We start from the raw sequence: 18,199 nt of genomic DNA, 5'->3' as shown, positions 1-18,199 counted from the left end.
CACATTCAAGTCAATTTGATGTGAGATATGGGTTAAGGTCAACTTAGGCTAAGTTCTCATGCATTTTCTAAACATCAATTTGATCTCAATATCAAATTATGTGTTTGTCCTTAAATCAATTTCATTGATTATAATGCAAGAGATGATGACATGGCATAAATGATATCGTAAGTAAAAACATGTGCCAATGTCATGATGTCATGGCATAAAGTTTGAAACTTAAATAAACATGACATAAAAACTAGCCTAAGCATTATCATGACATTTCAAATGATGATAAAACTAAACATGATGTCATGACATGTCATATGGCAAACAACCATGGTTAGTTAACACAAATAAAATACCTAGATTACCTATCTAAGTATCCTTAATCTCTTAGTTAACTTAAATTCTAATCCTAGATTGCCCATATATCCCTAAGAGAAAACCAAAATCCCAATTATGGTTTTCTCTAGGTTTTCTTAAATTGTGCCAAATAAGATTAAAATATTCTCACTTTGGCACACTTTACTCTTCCAAGGAGTGAATGATAAAGATTATCCTTTCATTTTCAAAGGTTCCAAAAACCTTGAAAATGCTCCTTGAGTGTCAATTTCCTCAAAGTTGGGTTAACTACCCTTCTTATTGGAGTTGACACTCTCTAACCCATCTATGGGGTAGAGAAAATGCTCCTAGGAACCCAATACCTACTTGAGCTCATTGGGTTCACTAAAAATTCACTAGGGATGACTTCCCTAGCAACCCTCCTAATGACCCTCTTAGGCTTTAAAGCCTTGGTCATTTGGGACTCATCAAGATCAACTCTAGGGGTGACTCCCCTTGTGACCTTGGTGTTGGTCTTCCTAGCCCTAGGTTTTGTTCCATAATCGAATGGAACATTATGATAGGTGGGCTTGACCATTTGGGACTTAGGTTTGTGACCCAAACCTTTCTTGTCCTTGGACTTGGGTTTTTGACCCTTAAACCCTAGAGATGACTTCTCCATGTTTTTAAGAGCCTTTTCTAAATTATCAAGTCTTGACCTCAAGACTTGATTTTCCCTCTCTAATACCTCAAGTTTTAATTTGTCATTTTCTCTTGAGATATTCCTAGGCATGTGTCTAGTCTTCTTGGGATTTCTACCTAGGTTTTCCTTAACTTTAGAAGCGTTAATCCTAGGGTTGGTATTTCTAGTGTTATCCTTACCTAGGCTAACATGTTTAGCTCCTAAGCACATGTATTGGTTCCTAAAGTTAACATGCTTATCATTATTAACAATTGCAACAAAACTACTAGCATGAGTTTTATTAGAATTGCAATAATGAACCTTAGAGGTTACCTTAGGGTTTGCCTTAGCTCCCCTATCGTTGTGCCCGGTCTCTTGCCCTTGTGAGGTTGCCTCCCCTCGGACAATGGCTCCTATAGTGTCCCCTTTGCTTGCATTGGAAGCACACGATGTGCTCCTTGCCCTTGCGTTTCGGGACTCCGGCTTCCTTGACCTTTGGCGCCGGTGGAGTCTTTCTTACCCTCTTTGGACACTTACTCTTGTAGTGCCCAAATTCCCTACACTCAAAACACATTATATGCAATTTACTTGAACTTAAAGTGTTTGAGTTACCTAGGATTGAGGATGAATGGATGTTCTCTTCTTCATCCCTCCCGGAGGTAGAAGCTTCTTCTTCGTGCTCCGATCTTGAAGAAGAACTCACTTCCTCTTCTTCCTTGGATGTTGAGTAGCCCTCAACTCCCAACTCGCTCCCTCCATGATGTGAGCTACTTGGCTCACTAGGCTCCTCTTCATGGCTTGAAGTGGAACTCTCCTCATGGTACTTGGCCAAGTTATCCCACAACTCCTTGGCATTGTTGTATTCACCTATCTTACGCAAAATATTAGTAGGTAATGAAAATTCAATTGTTTTAGTTACCTCATTGTTGATCGTTGATTGATGGACTTGTTCCTTTGTCCACTTGTTCTTCTCTAGAGGCTCTCCTTCTTTATCCATTGGAGGAGTAAAACCTTCTTGTACACAAAACCAGTTCAACATATTAGTCCTAAGAAAATACATCATCCTTACCTTCCAATATGTGAAGTTGTCGTTGTAGAAGGGTGGAATCGTGATGTCTTCTCCGAATTGATCCATCTCTAGCTTTGCTCCCACGGGTGTTGATCCGACGAAGAGCAACCTTGCTCTGATACCACTTGTTAGGATCCTTTGTACGGCTAGAGAGGGGGGTGTGAATAGCCGACCCCAATTCGTTCGATTCTTTCTACAATGTCGAGTTAGCGCAGCGGAAATAAAACAATAGAAGCGACAAAGAAAGAAATCAAACCTCAAACTCGATGGATGTAACGAGGTTCGGAGATTAGGGCTCCTACTCCTCGGCGTGTCCGTAAGGTGGACGAGTCCGGTCAATCCGTCGGTGGATGAGTCCCCGGAGAACCGGCTAATATAAACTCCTTATGGGTGGAGAAACCTCACCACAATCTTTTGCAACAGCAAACAAAGGAGTACAACAATGGAGAAAACAAACAAGAACAATAGAAATTGTAATACACTTGCTTGCCTCTTGTTGTCGACTGGAACCTTGATGAAGCAGCAGCTTCTCGGATCCAGCAGCTAGAACACCAGCAGGAAACTCACTTCGACGAGTTCAACAGAACTCAGCACAATGAGAGCTCAACCAAAGCTCGGCGAGGCGAAAAGATTCAGCAGAAGAAGCAAAAGCGTTTGGCTCGCAACTGTAGCCCTCCTTTATAACTGCGAAAGCGAAGAAAACACAGAAGAAATCTGGCGGAAACTGCCCGATCGGGGACGATCGGGACCTATTCGATCGGTCCCGGACCGATCGACTTTCTTCACATAGCTGCCCACCTTTGCGGGTTACGATCGGTGCGTGGACCGATCGAGCATCGGTCCACCCGATCCCAACCTCAGCGACATCGTCTCGATCGGTCCCCCCGATAACAGATCGATGCGTGGACCGATCGGCCTCTTTGCCTCTCGACAGATCGGTCACGGACGATCGATGCCAGAGCGATCGGTCACCGGACCGATCGAGCAAAGTATCTGATCGGTTTGGTGACCGATCCAGAGCTTGGGTTTGGCCCAAACCAAGTCCCAAGACTTCAAACCAATATCCGGTCAACCTTGACCTATTGGTACTTCATCCCTAACATCTGGTCACTCCCTTGACTGCTAGAACTCCCCTGTGTCGGTCAATCCTTTGACCTACTTGGACTTTCCAACACCAAGTCCGATCATCCCCGATCCATCTGGATTTTCCCTCGGCTTCACTCACGGGACTTTCACCTGCCTCACCAGGATTTCCACATTGCCTAACATCCCGTTAGGACTTTCTCATTCACCTAGCTTCACTCACTAGATTTTCACCGGCTTCACTCACCATGGCTTCACTCACTGGACTTTCCCTTGCCTGGCTTCCACCTGCCTAACATCAGTTAGGACTTTCCTTTCCTACTCACTAGGACTTTCCAATCGCCTAACATCCAGTTAGGACTTTCCTTGGCTTCACTCACGGGACTTCTCCGTGCCAAGTCTTCATACTTGGACTTTTCCTGCAAGTCTCCATACTTGGACTTTTCCGTGCCAAGCTCCTGCTTGGACTTTTCCAGCCAAGTCTCCATACTTGGACTTTTCGCGTGCCAAGCTCCCTGCTTGGACTTTTCGATGCCAAGTCTCCATACTTGGACTTTTCCAAATAGCTCCTTTGGACTTTTCCGGCCAAGTCTCCATACTTGGACTTTTTCCCGAATCAGGTCAACCAGGTCAACCTTGACCTACGGTTGCACCAATAATCTCCCAAACATCTATTCTTGTCCCATATCAAGAATAGAACTCTCTCACGAGTGTCAAACATCAACATGCAACACAACTAGGTCAACCTTGACCTAAGGTTGCACCGACAATCTTCCCAAGTCAAACATCAAAATACAACTCGAGTCAAGTCAACTCGAGTCGGGTCAACCAGGTCAACCTTGACCTAAGGTTGCACCAACAATGAACCCATACAGTGGGGTCGTCATGGACTACAATTCGCTATGGTGGATCTGCAGCTAGTCGAGCGCCTTCTTGAAAATGATATACACCGAGCTGCCTGTACCCACAAAAGTTCAATGAATATTGTAATTAGCTATTACCGCTCGAATGATCAAAGCGTTATCATGAGGGATCTCCACTCCCTCTAGGTCCCGAGGGCTGAAATTGATCTCTGGTCCCTCGACCTTCTCTTTATTGCATCCCATAGCATGTATCTCCAATCGCCGGCGCGTGCGACTTCCTTGCTCGGCTGGAATCATCGCCGGCGCGTGCGACTTCCTTGCTCGGCTGGAATCATCGTCGGTTGGCCCCTAGGCGATTATTCCGATTTCACCCCGAGCGGTTTTGCTTCGATTTTCCTCCTCCCGAGTCAAGGGTCTAGTCCGCTCAGCCAAAGCTCGGGCGAGACTTGTGTTACTTCTCCATTGAGACTGATGTTAATGCCGCTCGACCACCGTTCTTTCTTCTTCCTACTGCTTGTCTGATCGACGTCAATGATACCGATTGGGAGATGGTGACCGACGGTGATATCCTGGAGGAGGCGATCAACTTAGAATTGGCCTCAGGTTGTAGCAGTCTCGAGTGTTGTGTGCTCCCGATTGATGGAACGAGCAAAACAACAGTGTCCAAGGCCTGCCTTTTGCAGCTTTCGGCATGGCTACTTCTACGTGCTACACGACATGGGTTTAGGGCTCCTGGTGCGGCTGTGCTACTCCCGTTCGGGCGCCCTTTGGTAGCTGATGGCTTCTGTCTGGCCATCATTTAGGGGCGGCGATAGGTTCAGCAGGTGCCTCCTTCCTTCGTGTCGCTTGGACTTCCTCTACATTGATGTATTCGCTGGCACACCTGAGTAGGTGGTCGAAGTCTTTCGGCGGCCTCCGGATAAGTGAGCAAAAGAACTCGCCCTCTGAAAGTCCCTAGGAGAAGGCACTTGCTAATAAATCCGGAGAAACCGATGGGATGTCCATGACCACTTGGTTGAACCTCTTGATATAGGCTCTTAGTGCCTCCTTGGTCCTTGCTTCAAAGCGAACAAGTTAACGTTCATCTTCTGGTAGTGGTGACTACTGGCGAAATAATGTAGAAACGCTGCTTGGAAGTCTTTGAAGCTACGGATTGATCCTATCGGCAAGTGCCTAAACCACCTCTGTCTCGATAGAGAATGGTGAGAAAGACCCGACACTTCACCCCATCTGTATACTGATGGAGAGTAGCCGTGTTATCAAGGTCCTCCGGGTCGGTCGTTTCATTGTACTCTCCGATCGTCAATAAAGTGTAATGGCGTGGTAGTGGGTCGTTGAGGATCCCTTGAGAGAATTGCCTGTTGATATGTTTTAGGGCATCATCGACCTTTGGTGCCTTTCCCTTTCGCCCGTCCCATATAGATGTGTTGTTCGAAGAAGATCCTTGCTCTCTATCCGCTCGACCTTGTTCCTTCGATGGGGTATGGAACAACGCTTGGTGAAAGGGGATCGATGCATTAGGCGCATTCTTGTATGTGCCAGTCGGCTTCTTGTTCTGCCCCCGAACGGATATATTTTCCGCTCAGTCTCTGTATCTGCCCTGCTGTCCTGCTGCTGACACCACGGGCTCATTTACGTGTCGCTCGACCATTGTCTGCTGTTGTTGCTCCACAATCTTTGCTGCTTGGGCTTGTATTAGCATGTCTATTTCCTCCTTTATCAGTGTCACCGTCATGAGTCATCCAGCTTCCTCCATCTCCACGTCTCAGATGTAGGCTAGGTTTCCACAGACGACGTCAATATGATCCTGTCTGAAAATCGTGAAGAAGGCTGGCTGGGAATGTGGCTCCTTTGTTGACCTCATAAAGACTCTGCTTTGATCTGCAACACACAGAATGTCAGTGCCGGCTCAAAGAAGGGTTCTCCAGCGTTGGCCCTCTGATGCTCAAGTCAGTCACCAGAATAGTAGAAAGAAGGTGGAGTAATGTAGTCGCAATGAAAGCACAAGTGCAAATAACGAATATCACATACCTTCGTCAGTGCATGGACCCCCTCTTTATATAGTGATACAGTAGGCGAAGTGCACGCTCCTTAAGGCACGGACATATTTTTCCAATTGTCCTATGAAAAGACATGTCAGAAAAGTATTTATCTAGTATTTTTTGTGCATAATTGGGCTCTTGAATTGAGTATTTTGCATCTTCTCATATGATTAATTCTTGTTTTATCTTATATCTTATGAGTTGAGAATTATTTAGAGCCTTGTTGCATTTTCTATATATTTCTTGTGGAATCTTATCTAATAATGGTACTTTATTTGTTTTGAAGGAATAGGCTCATTGGACTACAAGAATTTGGATTGGGCCCGATCCATTAAATGGAGCTTTCCTCTTGAGCTAACCCATGTCAAACCTTCTCATCAAATCCCTAATTTTCCTCCTAAACTAAGCCCTAAACCAAATGCAAATCCCGGTTCAAACCTTGGTATAAAACCCAAAAGAATCGCGGATGAACAGTGGTTGCGTTTACTGTTCATCGTGCCAACGGCGATTTCCTCTTCGTGAGCGCGCGCGCATGCCCCCGATTCCAGTGAACAATCACATTCTGAATTCCAGATCCATAGAGGAAGAGTAAGGGAGCTGCTGGCCTAATTTTCTGAAGCTGGAGGGTTGCCAAAGAGGTCTCGACGGCAAGCTTTGCTGCGATTCAAATCTTCATTTCCGCCCCTGTTCGAACGGTGTTGACAGCAGGAGATCATCAGCCATCATCGGGAAGAGTTAGAGAGGTCTCTCTAGTGTTTACCGACTTGATTCCAACCGCAATCATCGATCCATCAGCAAGCAACAGCTGCTCACAGATTTGAATCACAGATCCAGATTTCGACAATTTTGCACAGATCTGAACTTGTGTTCTTCCAGAGAGGTTTCTTTGGCTAGGATCAGCGGGTTTTGGATCTGAACTCGGATCAGCGACGTTCTCTTTTCTGCTTTTCTGGATTTCGCAATTGAGGTCTCAAGTGAGGACTCTTGTGTGACGACAAGAGTTGTGATTCAAGAATTGGTTGTGATTGGAATTGGTTTAGTTTTAATCTTGCATTTTATTACTGTTTTTAGCTAGATCTAGATTTCGTTGATAACACAGTTTATTGCATAGATTAGTTTCTTTCAAGAATTTTGTTTTCAATCCCTGTTCTGTAATGCAGAAATACCATCAAGTTTCTGATAGTGTAATCAGTTTTCAATCTTTGAATTTGATGCAGTAATTTCTAGAATCTGTTTAGTGTAATGAGTTGCTGATTTTATATTTGCTGCAGATTTTAATCCCTGTTCTTTGCTGCAGAATTTCCAGCATGTTTCTTTTAATGAAAGTAGTTTACAAACCTTGTTTTAGATGCAGTAATTTCAGTAGTTTATGTTGGATTAATTAGTTTCTATTTGTGTTCGTTGATACAGCAATTTCAACAGATTTCTTTTAGTGTAATTAGTTTCTAACTTTGTCTCAGAGAAGAATGTTTTCGTTTTATCATTGAAGAGTAGTTGTTGTTTGATTGCAATTGTTTTTGCTTGCTTAGAATTACTTGAATCGTTTCAATTTTAAGTAGTTGACAATTTTAGAGTATTGCTTTGTCTTATTTACTTCTCTTCAGATTTAGTCATTAGAATTCTGCAGTTTACTGATTTTGCATTCTGTTTCCTTAAGAACTTGATAACGAATTCCTTGTTTATGCAAATTTGGACTGAGTAGTTATAGTGTTGTTACTCTAGATCTACTTTCTGCAATTCAAATTGGTTTAATTTGTGTCTTTAGCTGAGGATCTGAATTTTTGATTCTGCAACTTTTATTTCTGAAGTTACAATTCAGATTTCGAGTTCTGCAATTTAACTTTGCTTCAGAATTTTTGCATGCTTGTTTTGAAATTAATTCCTGCAAATTCCTGTATTAGCATTAAACTTAGATTCTAAAATTCTCTGTTAAGTTTGATTTCAGATTTTAGTAACTTGTGTAGTTTCAATTCTACTACGTTGAAAATTGTTCTGCAAGGTTGTTAGTTGATAAGCGGTTGAGTTATTCACTTAGATTTAATTTCTGCATTTAAGCACACTTCATTTCTCTGCCATTGTCTTTGTTAGTTGGTACTTCTTCCTTAATCTAGGATTTAGTTCAAAAACATAGATTTGGATCTAAATCAAGCACTCACTTGCTAGGTTCCTTGAGAAATCGACTTGGGCCCTATGCTATGTCATATCTTTGAGTAGTTGAAGGGTTTCAAACATTGAATTAATTTGAAGTTCATTCGTGACACTAGTTATTGGACTTACCAATGGACCCCCTCTTTATATAGTGCTACAGTAGGCGAAGTGCACGCTCCTTAAGGCACGGACATATTTTTCCAATTGTCCTATGAAAAGACATGTCAGAAAAGTGTCTCTGACACCATACCTTAACAGAGCGCGCAAATCCCTGATATGACAGTAGAAGCTTCTGTCGTGCGATTTGCCTGTTGACCTTGCCCTATTGCTAGTGGCATTATCTCCCAGAGGGATGTTACAAGATATGGGAGGGGGCCCACTATTTGGCCGAGCTAGGGAGCCGCTCGGCCGAGAATCCCTGCCCAGTCGATCTCCGCCACTCTTCTTCGTAATACTTCGATTCAGTAGATTGTTTCGCGTCTGACCAGACAGGCATTCTGATCGCCTTAGTGCTCCTTCAAGCAGTAATGAACATTTGACGTTCTTGCTGTAGTAATCCCGGCCGGACGAGCAATCTGCTCCGATGAACCTGTTAGCCGATCGGACACTTCGAGCTCGATCGGCAGTTGACGTTGACTTCCGCTCGGCCCATTTTTTTTGAGCCCGTTGGTTCTCTGACATTAACCTCCTTGACTTTAACCTCTCTGTTGGCTACTGCTTCCGCTCTTGACCCATGCTCAGTGGGTCCTTTTTTATCACCGCATCAAATACTATTTTATAGGAAACTGTTGAAAGTGCTTTTTTTTTTCCTGTAACTTCTATGATGCAGAGAAACAAAATACTTACTCTAGAAAAGTGGCAAATATTTTTTATAGCAATCGGATGGTTGTTGGTTTCCGGAAAGCGCTTAAATTGATTATCCTAGGGGTAAGTTCTTGGGCATGCATTTAGTAACATTATGTGTAATTCTTTCATTCTTGAAGCTTATGGTTCCTTCTGAATTCTTCACATTTTCTGGCCTTGCAGCTTTGTATATGTAGGAACAAAATTTAAACAACGAAACCCTAGACAGTTGATAAATTAGGGTTGCTATGTTAATTTCATGCATGTCATGTAAAAAGGAATTACTTTTAGCTTTATATCATGCATGAAAAGATGAAACCCTGGACTTGGTGGTGTACATCCGAATGCATAACTAATGATTTACTTAGTTACCTCCCTACATGTACATGCTTGATGCAAATAGACCTAAATTGGTCTATTCTAATACAATGTACTGGTGCTTTTGGCGCAGTCTATGGCTCCTCGTATTTTACTTTCCTTCTGAAAGAGCAGGGTGTAGATCCATCTATAAGAGCAGAAGTATGGGAATTTCTTCTTGGTTGTTATACTTTGAACAGCACTACTGAAAATAGGAAGCAGCTAAGGATGACACGGAGGTACATTATTTGGTTAGATATTACTGGTATGATTGTTAGACTGTTTTGCATGATTTCAGTTTTAACTTTAAGATCTAAGTTTTGAAGGCTAAAACTAATAGCCTTGAAATTCTGTAGAGACAGGAAGACCCATTAGCATCATAAACGTGTTTTGATATTCTGCAAACTTGACAAATCTACTTGTTTCATAGTCAGATGCTCTATTTTGTCTCCTGATTTTCAACTAAATGAACTTCATGTTTGCAGAGCTTGACTATCTTAAAAGTAAATTTTGAGTTGGATGGAAAACCATGAATCTGTAGCATCATTGGTGTAAATTGTTTTTTTTTTTTACTTCTAACACACAGTCCATATTTGGTATCTAGGGGTGCTAATGTGGTTGTTATTAAAATCTATTTATAATTCATGGTGTTCTTCGAACATATGAATATCAACTTTCTAGGATCATAATCTATCATGCGCCTCTTTTTCATAAAGATACGGTCAGATTGCTATTTATGCAGCATTCATGCTAAGCTCTTCTGGTGGTTGAAAATTAGAGCATTGTGTAATATGGCCAATACATTACAGGGAATGGTATAAGGATTTAGTTAAGCAATGCCAAATGATGCACTCTAGCATTGGAACAGGTAACCTTGCTTTTGTTGTTGGATCCAAAGTCATGGATGTAAGGACGCTATCTAAAGACAATAGTGATAAGCAACTAGAAGCTACAAGTGAGAATAACTCTGGTACATCAACAGAATTGGTCAGTGCCAGAATGAGTACCGACAATGCTGCTTACAATTAATGCTCAAGAACCTCTGAGTGTGAAATTAATGAACTCCAGTATGACAGTGAAAGCTTTAATGATTTTCCTTCTCTTCCGGTAATTAATTTATTCCTAAAAAATTATGCTGATGAGAATGAAGGTGGAGAGCACGAGCCAAGTGGTGATAGAACTTTTATTTCTGAAAGAACAAGAAGGTTGAAAGACGAAAACATGTATAATTTCCAAATAAACAACAATGTGGATCTAACTATGGAATTAGATGTACCTCCTACAAGCAACAGAAGAAGTGATATCTTTCACTCAGATATTCAAAAAATTAAAGGAGCATAAGCATTGGTGTACAGAGAAGATGTTGTTAATAGCCTGAAGATTTTAGACATTCCAGAAGCACTTAAGACAAACAAGACACTTCCAAATGGTTTGGCCTTTCTGAATGGCTATGGACTCTTCATCGAATTGGTAAATTAGTTTTTTCTATGATGTAATTGCAAGAAATTCTTGAATATTTTCTCATGATATTTTTATTTTCTTTTATTATTCTTAGCTAAAATCATTATTTTTCTAGTTGTTGATGTTGTGAGAACAGATAATCATCTAGAATTCTATGGAGACACAGACAATATTGCTAGAATGTCAGATATTCTTGCTGTTTATGCATGGGTTGACCCATCTACTGGATATTGCCAAAGTTGCGACCTCTTGATTTTCTAACTTATGATGTATGTTTATGTGTAAAATTTAAATATTTGTGATCTGGAGACATTGCAAGTGTTAACATTGTCATATCATTGTCATTAGGAATGAGCGATATGCTTTCTCCTTTCATTGTGCTTTATGAGGACAATGCAGATGCTTTTTTGTGCTTTGAGATGCTTCTTCGAAGAATGTTATTGTGCATTTATCTGATCCACCCAAAATATTTGTTATTGGTGTTCAAAATGTTAGAAACTAATTATATCTTATTTTAATATCTTGTTCAGCTGGAAAATTTTCAGATGGAGGGGCCTACTGGGGTTATGAATCAGTTGCAGACATTATAGAAGGTCTTGGAACTAGTAGATGCTGAAATGTTCGGACATCTTTCACTTATAGGGGCTGAGAGTCTTCATTTTGCTTTCCGAATGTTGCTGGTTCCCTTTGACGAAGCACTTCTCATGCGGGAGGTTTGTAATATCTGCACTTTGAGTATAAAAACTACTATAGCGAGTCTAAATTTTCCAACTACTGAGAATTGGTTACATGAATCTCTTGTTCATCTAATTCATAATGTGTTTATCTCCATAACTTATAATTTGTTTTCTACACTTGTTTATTCTTTTTCCCAAATGATGTGGGCTGCTGATTTTGATGAAGCTCTTTGTGAGAAATTTGAGAAAGATTGCCTGGAACCATCAGTTTTACAACTTAGAAATAATTTGGGTGGGGATAATTTCTCTGGAAATAGCAAAAGAAAACTTAAAAAGATTATGATCAGTTGGACAGAACAGCAACGGGGCAAAGTCTATTTCACTCCATCCATTTTGTGGTCTTCCTAGTGCTATTGCTGGGCCGGAACTGATCAGTTGCAACCTTGCAGTTTATCTGTATCTACAAGAAACAGTGACAATTGTTAAAACTATGCTTTAGAAGTAGTTCATAACTGTTTATTGCAATTAGTGGAAGTTATAGCAGTTAGTGGAAATTATTTCCTTAGGAAGTTATTTCCTTAGTTCTTTTTATCTGTATCTATAGCAGAAGAAGATGTACTGTTCTGCTCATTTTTTATTTTCTTTGACAACAGATGGTATCAGAGCCTTCTTCTTAAGGGACCTGTGTAACTTTAACACACCATGGAAGCAGAAGCAAGTTTCTCTACTATTTCTCCACCAGTGTTCGATGGAGATAATTACCAGATATGGACAGTACACATGGAGACATACTTGGATGCTTTGGATCTTTGGGAAGCACTCAACGTTGATTACGAAATTCCTGTACTTCCTGCAAATTCTACCATGGCTCAGATCAAAGTACATAAGGAGAAGAAGACGAAGAAGTCAAAGGCTAAAGCTTGTTTGTTTGCTGCAGTTTCAGCCACTATATTTTCTCGAATCATGTCTCTTCAGACGGCAAAGGAGATCTGGGATTATCTCAAGTCAGAATATGAAGGAGATGAAAGAATTCGTGGAATGCAGGTGTTGAATCTAATTCGTGATTTTGAGATGCAGAAAATGAAGAAAACAGAGACCATCAAGGAGTATGCTGACATACTTCTTGGGATAGCAAATCGAGTTCGATTACTAGGTTCTTCATTGACAGACTTAAGAATTGTTGAGAAAATTCTTGTAACTCTGCCTGAAAGGTTTGAGGCTACCATCACTACCTTCGAAAATATGAAGGATCTGACCAGAATTACACTGGCAGAACTCTTGAATGCCTTACAAGCACAAGAATAGAGGCGTGCAATGAGGCGAGAGGGAGAAATTGAAGGAGCCTTACCAGCCAGGCATAATGATGTTGGCAATTTCAGAAAACAGAAAAACAAGAATCCTCAAGCAATAGGAGAAGGTTCATTAATGGGCAATAAGAACAAGGCAGGAGACAAGAAAGTTGGTGCAAAAGTGAATTATCCTCCATGTCATCATTGTGGCAAAAAAGGTCATCCACCTTTCAAATGTTGGAGAAGACCCAATGCAAAATGCAGAAAATGTAATCAAATGGGACATGAAGCTGTCATTTGCAAAAAGAAGAATCCACAGCAAGAAGAAGAGGCTAAAGTTGCTGATCAAGACGAAGTTGTTGATCAAGACGAGGATCAACTTTTTGTAGCAACTTGTTTTGCAAGCAATGTAGAAACTGAGAGTTGGCTAATTGACAGTGGTTGCACCAATCTTATGACCAATGACAAGGAACTGTTCAAAGACTTGCACCCAACTAAAATCACCAAGTAAGAATAGGAAATGGTGATTATATTTCAGTCAAAGGAAAGGGAACGGTTGCCATAACCAGTTGTTCAGGTACAAAACTCACCTCTGAGGATCTTTTTGTTCCTGAAATTCATCAAAATTTGTTGAGTGTTGGTCAGTTGATTGAAAAGGGATTTAAAGTTGTTTTCGAAGACAATTTTTGCCTCATTAAAGATGCAGCCAATCAAGATATCTTTAAGATAAAGATGAAAGGCAAAAACTTTGCTCTAAAACCATTAGAGGAGGAGCAAACTGCTTTCTGAATTCGTGAAAATGTCACTGAGATTTGGCACAAGAGACTCGGGCATTATCATCACCAAGGAATGCTGCAAATGAAATCCAAGATGATTCTAGAAGAGCTTCCAGAATTTGCTGATCAGATTTCATATTGTAGGGCATGTCAATTCGGCAAGCTCAATAGAAAACCATTCTCCAAGTCAACTGCCAGAACTTCAAGGAAGTTGCAATTGATTCACACGGATGTTTCAGGGCCTCAAAGAACACCTTCTTTAAAGGGTAGTCTCTATTACATTGCCTTTATTGATGACTTCACTAGAATGTGCTGGATTTTCTTCTTGAAATTCAAATCAGAAGTAGCTCAAGTTTTTTTGAAATTTAAGGCAAGAGTTGAAAATGAATGTGGCTGCAAAATTCAGACTATAAGATCTGATAATGGGAAAGAATATACTTCTACAGAATTTAACAAGTTTTGTGAAGATGCAGGCATAGAACATCAACTTACAGCTCCCTACACTCCTCAGCAAAATGGAGTTAGTGAAAGGAGAAATAGATATATCATGGAAATGTCAAGGTGTATGCTGCATGAGAAGAATTTGGCAAAAAGTTTTTGGGCAGAAGCAGCAAACACGGCTGTGTTTCTTCAAAATAGACTTCCCACAAAAGCAGTGAAAGATCAAACACCATTTGAAGCTTGGTATGGTTATAAACCAACTCTGAAATTTCTTAGAATCTTTGGTTGTTTATGCTTTACTTATATTCCACAAAACAAGCGTGATAAGCTGGATAGAAAAGCTACACCTGGTATTTTTATAGGATATAGTAATGTCAGCAAAGCCTATAAAGTTTTCCAGCTACAGACTGGAAATATTATAGTAAGCAGGGATGTTTACTTCATGGAGAATGAAGCATGGAACTCGGAGGATACAAAGAAGAAAAATCAGACTGTGACAGACTTGAAATTCAAGTTTTCTAGTTTAAACACTGAAGATGAAGAAGGTTTGCAGGATGAAGCAGTAGATGATGTTCCTGTAAGAGGAACTAGGCTGCTCTCTGACATCTATGAAAGATGTAACATTGCCGTGTGTGAACCTGCAAACTATGAGGAAGCTAAAAATGATCAAAAGTGGATAGTTGCAATGAAGGAGGAGCTGTTCATATGATTGAGAAGAACAAGACATGGATCCTAGTGGAAAGGCCTCAAGATAGAAAAGTAATTGGAGTCAAGTGGGTGTACAGAACCAAGCTCAATGCTGATGGTTCTGTCAAAGACACAAAGCAAGACTTGTGATGAAAGGCTATGCTCAAACATTTGGTGTGGATTACTCTGACACATTCGCACTAGTTGCTCGATTGGACACCATTAGATTGTTGCTTGCTATTGCTGCTCACAAGAATTGGAGAGTATATCAGCTTGATGTAAAATCAGCCTTTTTAAATGGTGTTATGCAAGAAGAAATCTATGTTGAACAGCTTGAAGGTTTTAAAAGGAAAGGGAAGGAAGACAAGGTGTTTCTTCTCAAGAAAGCTCTTTATGGTTTGAAGCAAGCTCCAAGAGCTTGGTATAGCAGGATTGATGATCATCTGCTAAGCTTAGGCTTTGAGAAAAGCTTATCTGAGGCCACTCTTTATGTCAAACATGAAAGCAGTAATCTTCTCATAGTTTCTCTCTATGTTGATGATCTTCTACTGACAGGAAATGATGCAAAGCTGGTTGAGGAGTTCAAACTTGAAATGATGAAAGTTTTTGAGATGACAGATCTTGGATTGATGACTTCCTTTCTTGGATTGGAAATTAAACAAGCTGAGCATGAAGTTTTTATCTGTCAGAAGAAGTATGCAAAGGAGATATTAAAGAAGTTTAAGCTTGAAGAATGCAAGGAAGTAAGCACTCCTATGAATCAAAAGGAGAAGCTGTGTAAAGAAGATGGTGCTGAAAAGGTTGATGAAGGGTATTTCAGAAGCTTAATTGGTTGCTTAATGTATCTCACAGCAACAAGGCCTGATATTTTAAATGCTGTAAGCATTTTGTCTCGGTTCATGCATTGTGCAAGTGAATTGCATCTCAAGGCTGCCAAAAGAGTAATTCGTTATGTCAAAGGGACAAGTGACTTTGGAGTCAAATTCAGAAGAAGCAAAGAATTCAAGCTTATTGGCTTTTCAGACAGTGATTGGGGAGGTTCCATTGATGATATGAGGAGCACTTCAGGCTACTGTTTTACTCTCGGATCTGGTGTTTTCTCTTGGAGTTCGAAGAAGCAAGAAACAGTGGCTCAATCTACTGCAGAAGCAGAGTTTGTTGCTGCAACAACTTCTGTTAATCAAGCTTTGTGGCTAAGGAAGATTTTAATGGATCTCAAGTTTGATAAAAAAGGAAGCACTCAAATATTTGTTGATAATCAAGCTGCTATTGCCATTTCCCACAATCCCGTGTTTCATGGGAAAACTAAGCATTTCAATATAAAGCTGTTTTTTTAAGAGAAGTGCAGAAAGAAGAATCGGTGATGTTAATTTATTGCAAATTTGAAGATCAGTTGGCGGATCTTTTCACAAAGCCCTTCCTGTCAGCAAGTTTGAGTTTCTGAGACAAGAAATTGGTGTTTGCAGCTCCTAAAGCAAGGAGGAGTGTTAAAACTATGCTTTAGAAGTAGTTCATAACTGTTTATTGTAGTTAGTGGAAGTTATAGCAGTTTATAGCAGTTAGTGGAAGTTATTTCCTTAGTTCTTTTTATTTGTATCTATAGCAGAAGAAGATGTACTGTTCTGCTCATTTTTTATTTTCTTTGACAACAACAATAAAGAGATTTTATTGGACTTTAAGTTATATCAAGTGTTATTTTCCTGTGTTGTGTACAGTTCGTAAAGCAAACAAGTTCACGGAGTTATGAGTAGAGAGAAAGTATAACAACTAGTGGATGCATCCTCCTGAGCTCTTCATGCATCTCCTGGTAAAGACAGATGGAATAACTAGCCTGGATTTGTGTATATACATCTATATATATATATATTGAAGTTTTATGGATTACCTTGTAAAACTCGAACTGCAGCTGCAGCCTTTTTGCTAATTTCAGTAAATTTTAATGTTCCAGACTGCTTTAATTCAATATCGCAGATTTTTCTCGCCTTTTTGCTAATTTCAGTAAATTTTAATGTTCCAGACTGCTTTAATTCAATATCGCAGATTTTTCTCAGTAAACTTGTATGTTATGGATATTTGCACTAGCTTAGTACCAGTATCTTTGTAGCTTTGAGCAAAGGAGTTAAATATCATGGTTTAAAGGGCCATATCGAGATGGTTAAAACGGGTGAAACATCTCGTTCTGCCCGACGATCGGCATCGGCACAACCTTGGCACCAGACGCGACGTGTTGCGCGACCCCGTGGCAGTAGCGGAGGGATCGCTCGACCTCTTAACAGCAACGGAGGGGTTACACTGTTGTCGTGGAGGCGTTGCGTGATCTTACAGCCGCTACAGAGGGGTCGCACGATCACCGCGATTGCGCCGGAGGAGTCACGCGATCCCTGCGCCCATGGCTGAGGGATAGTGCAATCCCGCGGAAGTACTAAAGTCGCGCGAACTCGCGAGTGGTGTTAGATTTCGGATTTTTTTTAATTAAACTTAGATTAATTATTTAATCAACTTCTACCTATAATAGAGATAATCTAAAGGAGTTTTATTAAATTCTAATAAAATTATTTAATTAATTTTATATTTAATTTATTTTAATTTAAAAATTATAATAAATTATTTATTTATTTATCTATTTTGATATTTTTTTTAAAATATTTATATTAAATATTTTATGTTTTAATTAATATATTTTATATTTAAAAAATATCACAACTATATCGGTATGATACGATACTATATTGAAACTGTATCATTCCGATCCATGATCAAAATTTTGACCTAGGTCGAAATTTTAAACCTGGTTAAGTACGATAGAATTTATGTGCTTTCATGAAACTTTCCCGTAGCATGCTCCGTGGTTAATGAATCTATATAAGTCTCCTTCCTTTGAGAATTTTCACCTTGGATTTTGTTTTTTTGATAAATTTCTATGTCAAGGTTATTTGCAGTTGTTTAGTGCCAGTTTCCTTTTAGGTTTTGTGCAAAGGAGTTAAGTATAACTGTTTTTATGTGCTTTCATGAAATCTCCTGCGGGCATGCTTGGTGGTTAGTAAACAAACAAGAGTCTGCTTGTTTTAAGAACTTTTTTTTTCCTCTTTTGTAATGGGTAGATAAAAGTTTCGTGAAGTTTTTTTCTTTACATATTTAATTGGTGGGTAAAATTTCTTTTGCTATATAGTGTAGGATATTTCATCCGTTCCCTTTTTTTCATTGCTTCCCCTCATCTCAATACTTAATCCTTTCATCACAATGCAGGCACAATTGCTTAATCCTGCCATGGAATTTTTCATTCATATCTAGGTTTGCAATTTGATGATCAACTGTCACTAGCTAGGTTTGCCATGGGTAGACAAACAAGAGTCTGCTTATTTAAAATTATTTTATAATACTATTCTATTTATTTTTTAAATTATATATTTATAAATAGTATTCTTTTAAATTTGAGGACGTGAATTTCATTCCTTAAATATTATAAAAATGAAAA

At 39.8% G+C, this 18,199-nt stretch overlaps 1 protein-coding gene across 1 annotated transcript; it reads left to right on the top strand.

Moving 5' to 3' along the window:
* Positions 1-12,233: 12,233 nt before the first annotated feature.
* Positions 12,234-12,836, top strand: LOC122024699. The gene has a single exon (XM_042583407.1). The coding sequence runs from the start codon at positions 12,234-12,236 to the stop codon at positions 12,834-12,836; it is 603 nt and encodes a 200-aa protein (XP_042439341.1).
* The last annotated feature ends 5,363 nt before the right edge of the window (positions 12,837-18,199 follow it).

The sequence above is a fragment of the Zingiber officinale genome, chromosome 1B, assembly GCF_018446385.1.
Source record: "Zingiber officinale cultivar Zhangliang chromosome 1B, Zo_v1.1, whole genome shotgun sequence".
Classification (NCBI taxonomy): Eukaryota; Viridiplantae; Streptophyta; class Magnoliopsida; order Zingiberales; family Zingiberaceae; genus Zingiber; species Zingiber officinale.
Note: the sequence above shows the minus strand (reverse complement) of the source record. Positions and strands in the feature narration are given on the sequence as shown.

What these genes read in the sequence shown, in the direction of transcription:
- LOC122024699 (XM_042583407.1), top strand. Translation starts at nt 12,234, where the DNA reads ATGGAAGCAGAAGCAAGTTTCTCTACTATTTCTCCACCAGTGTTCGAT.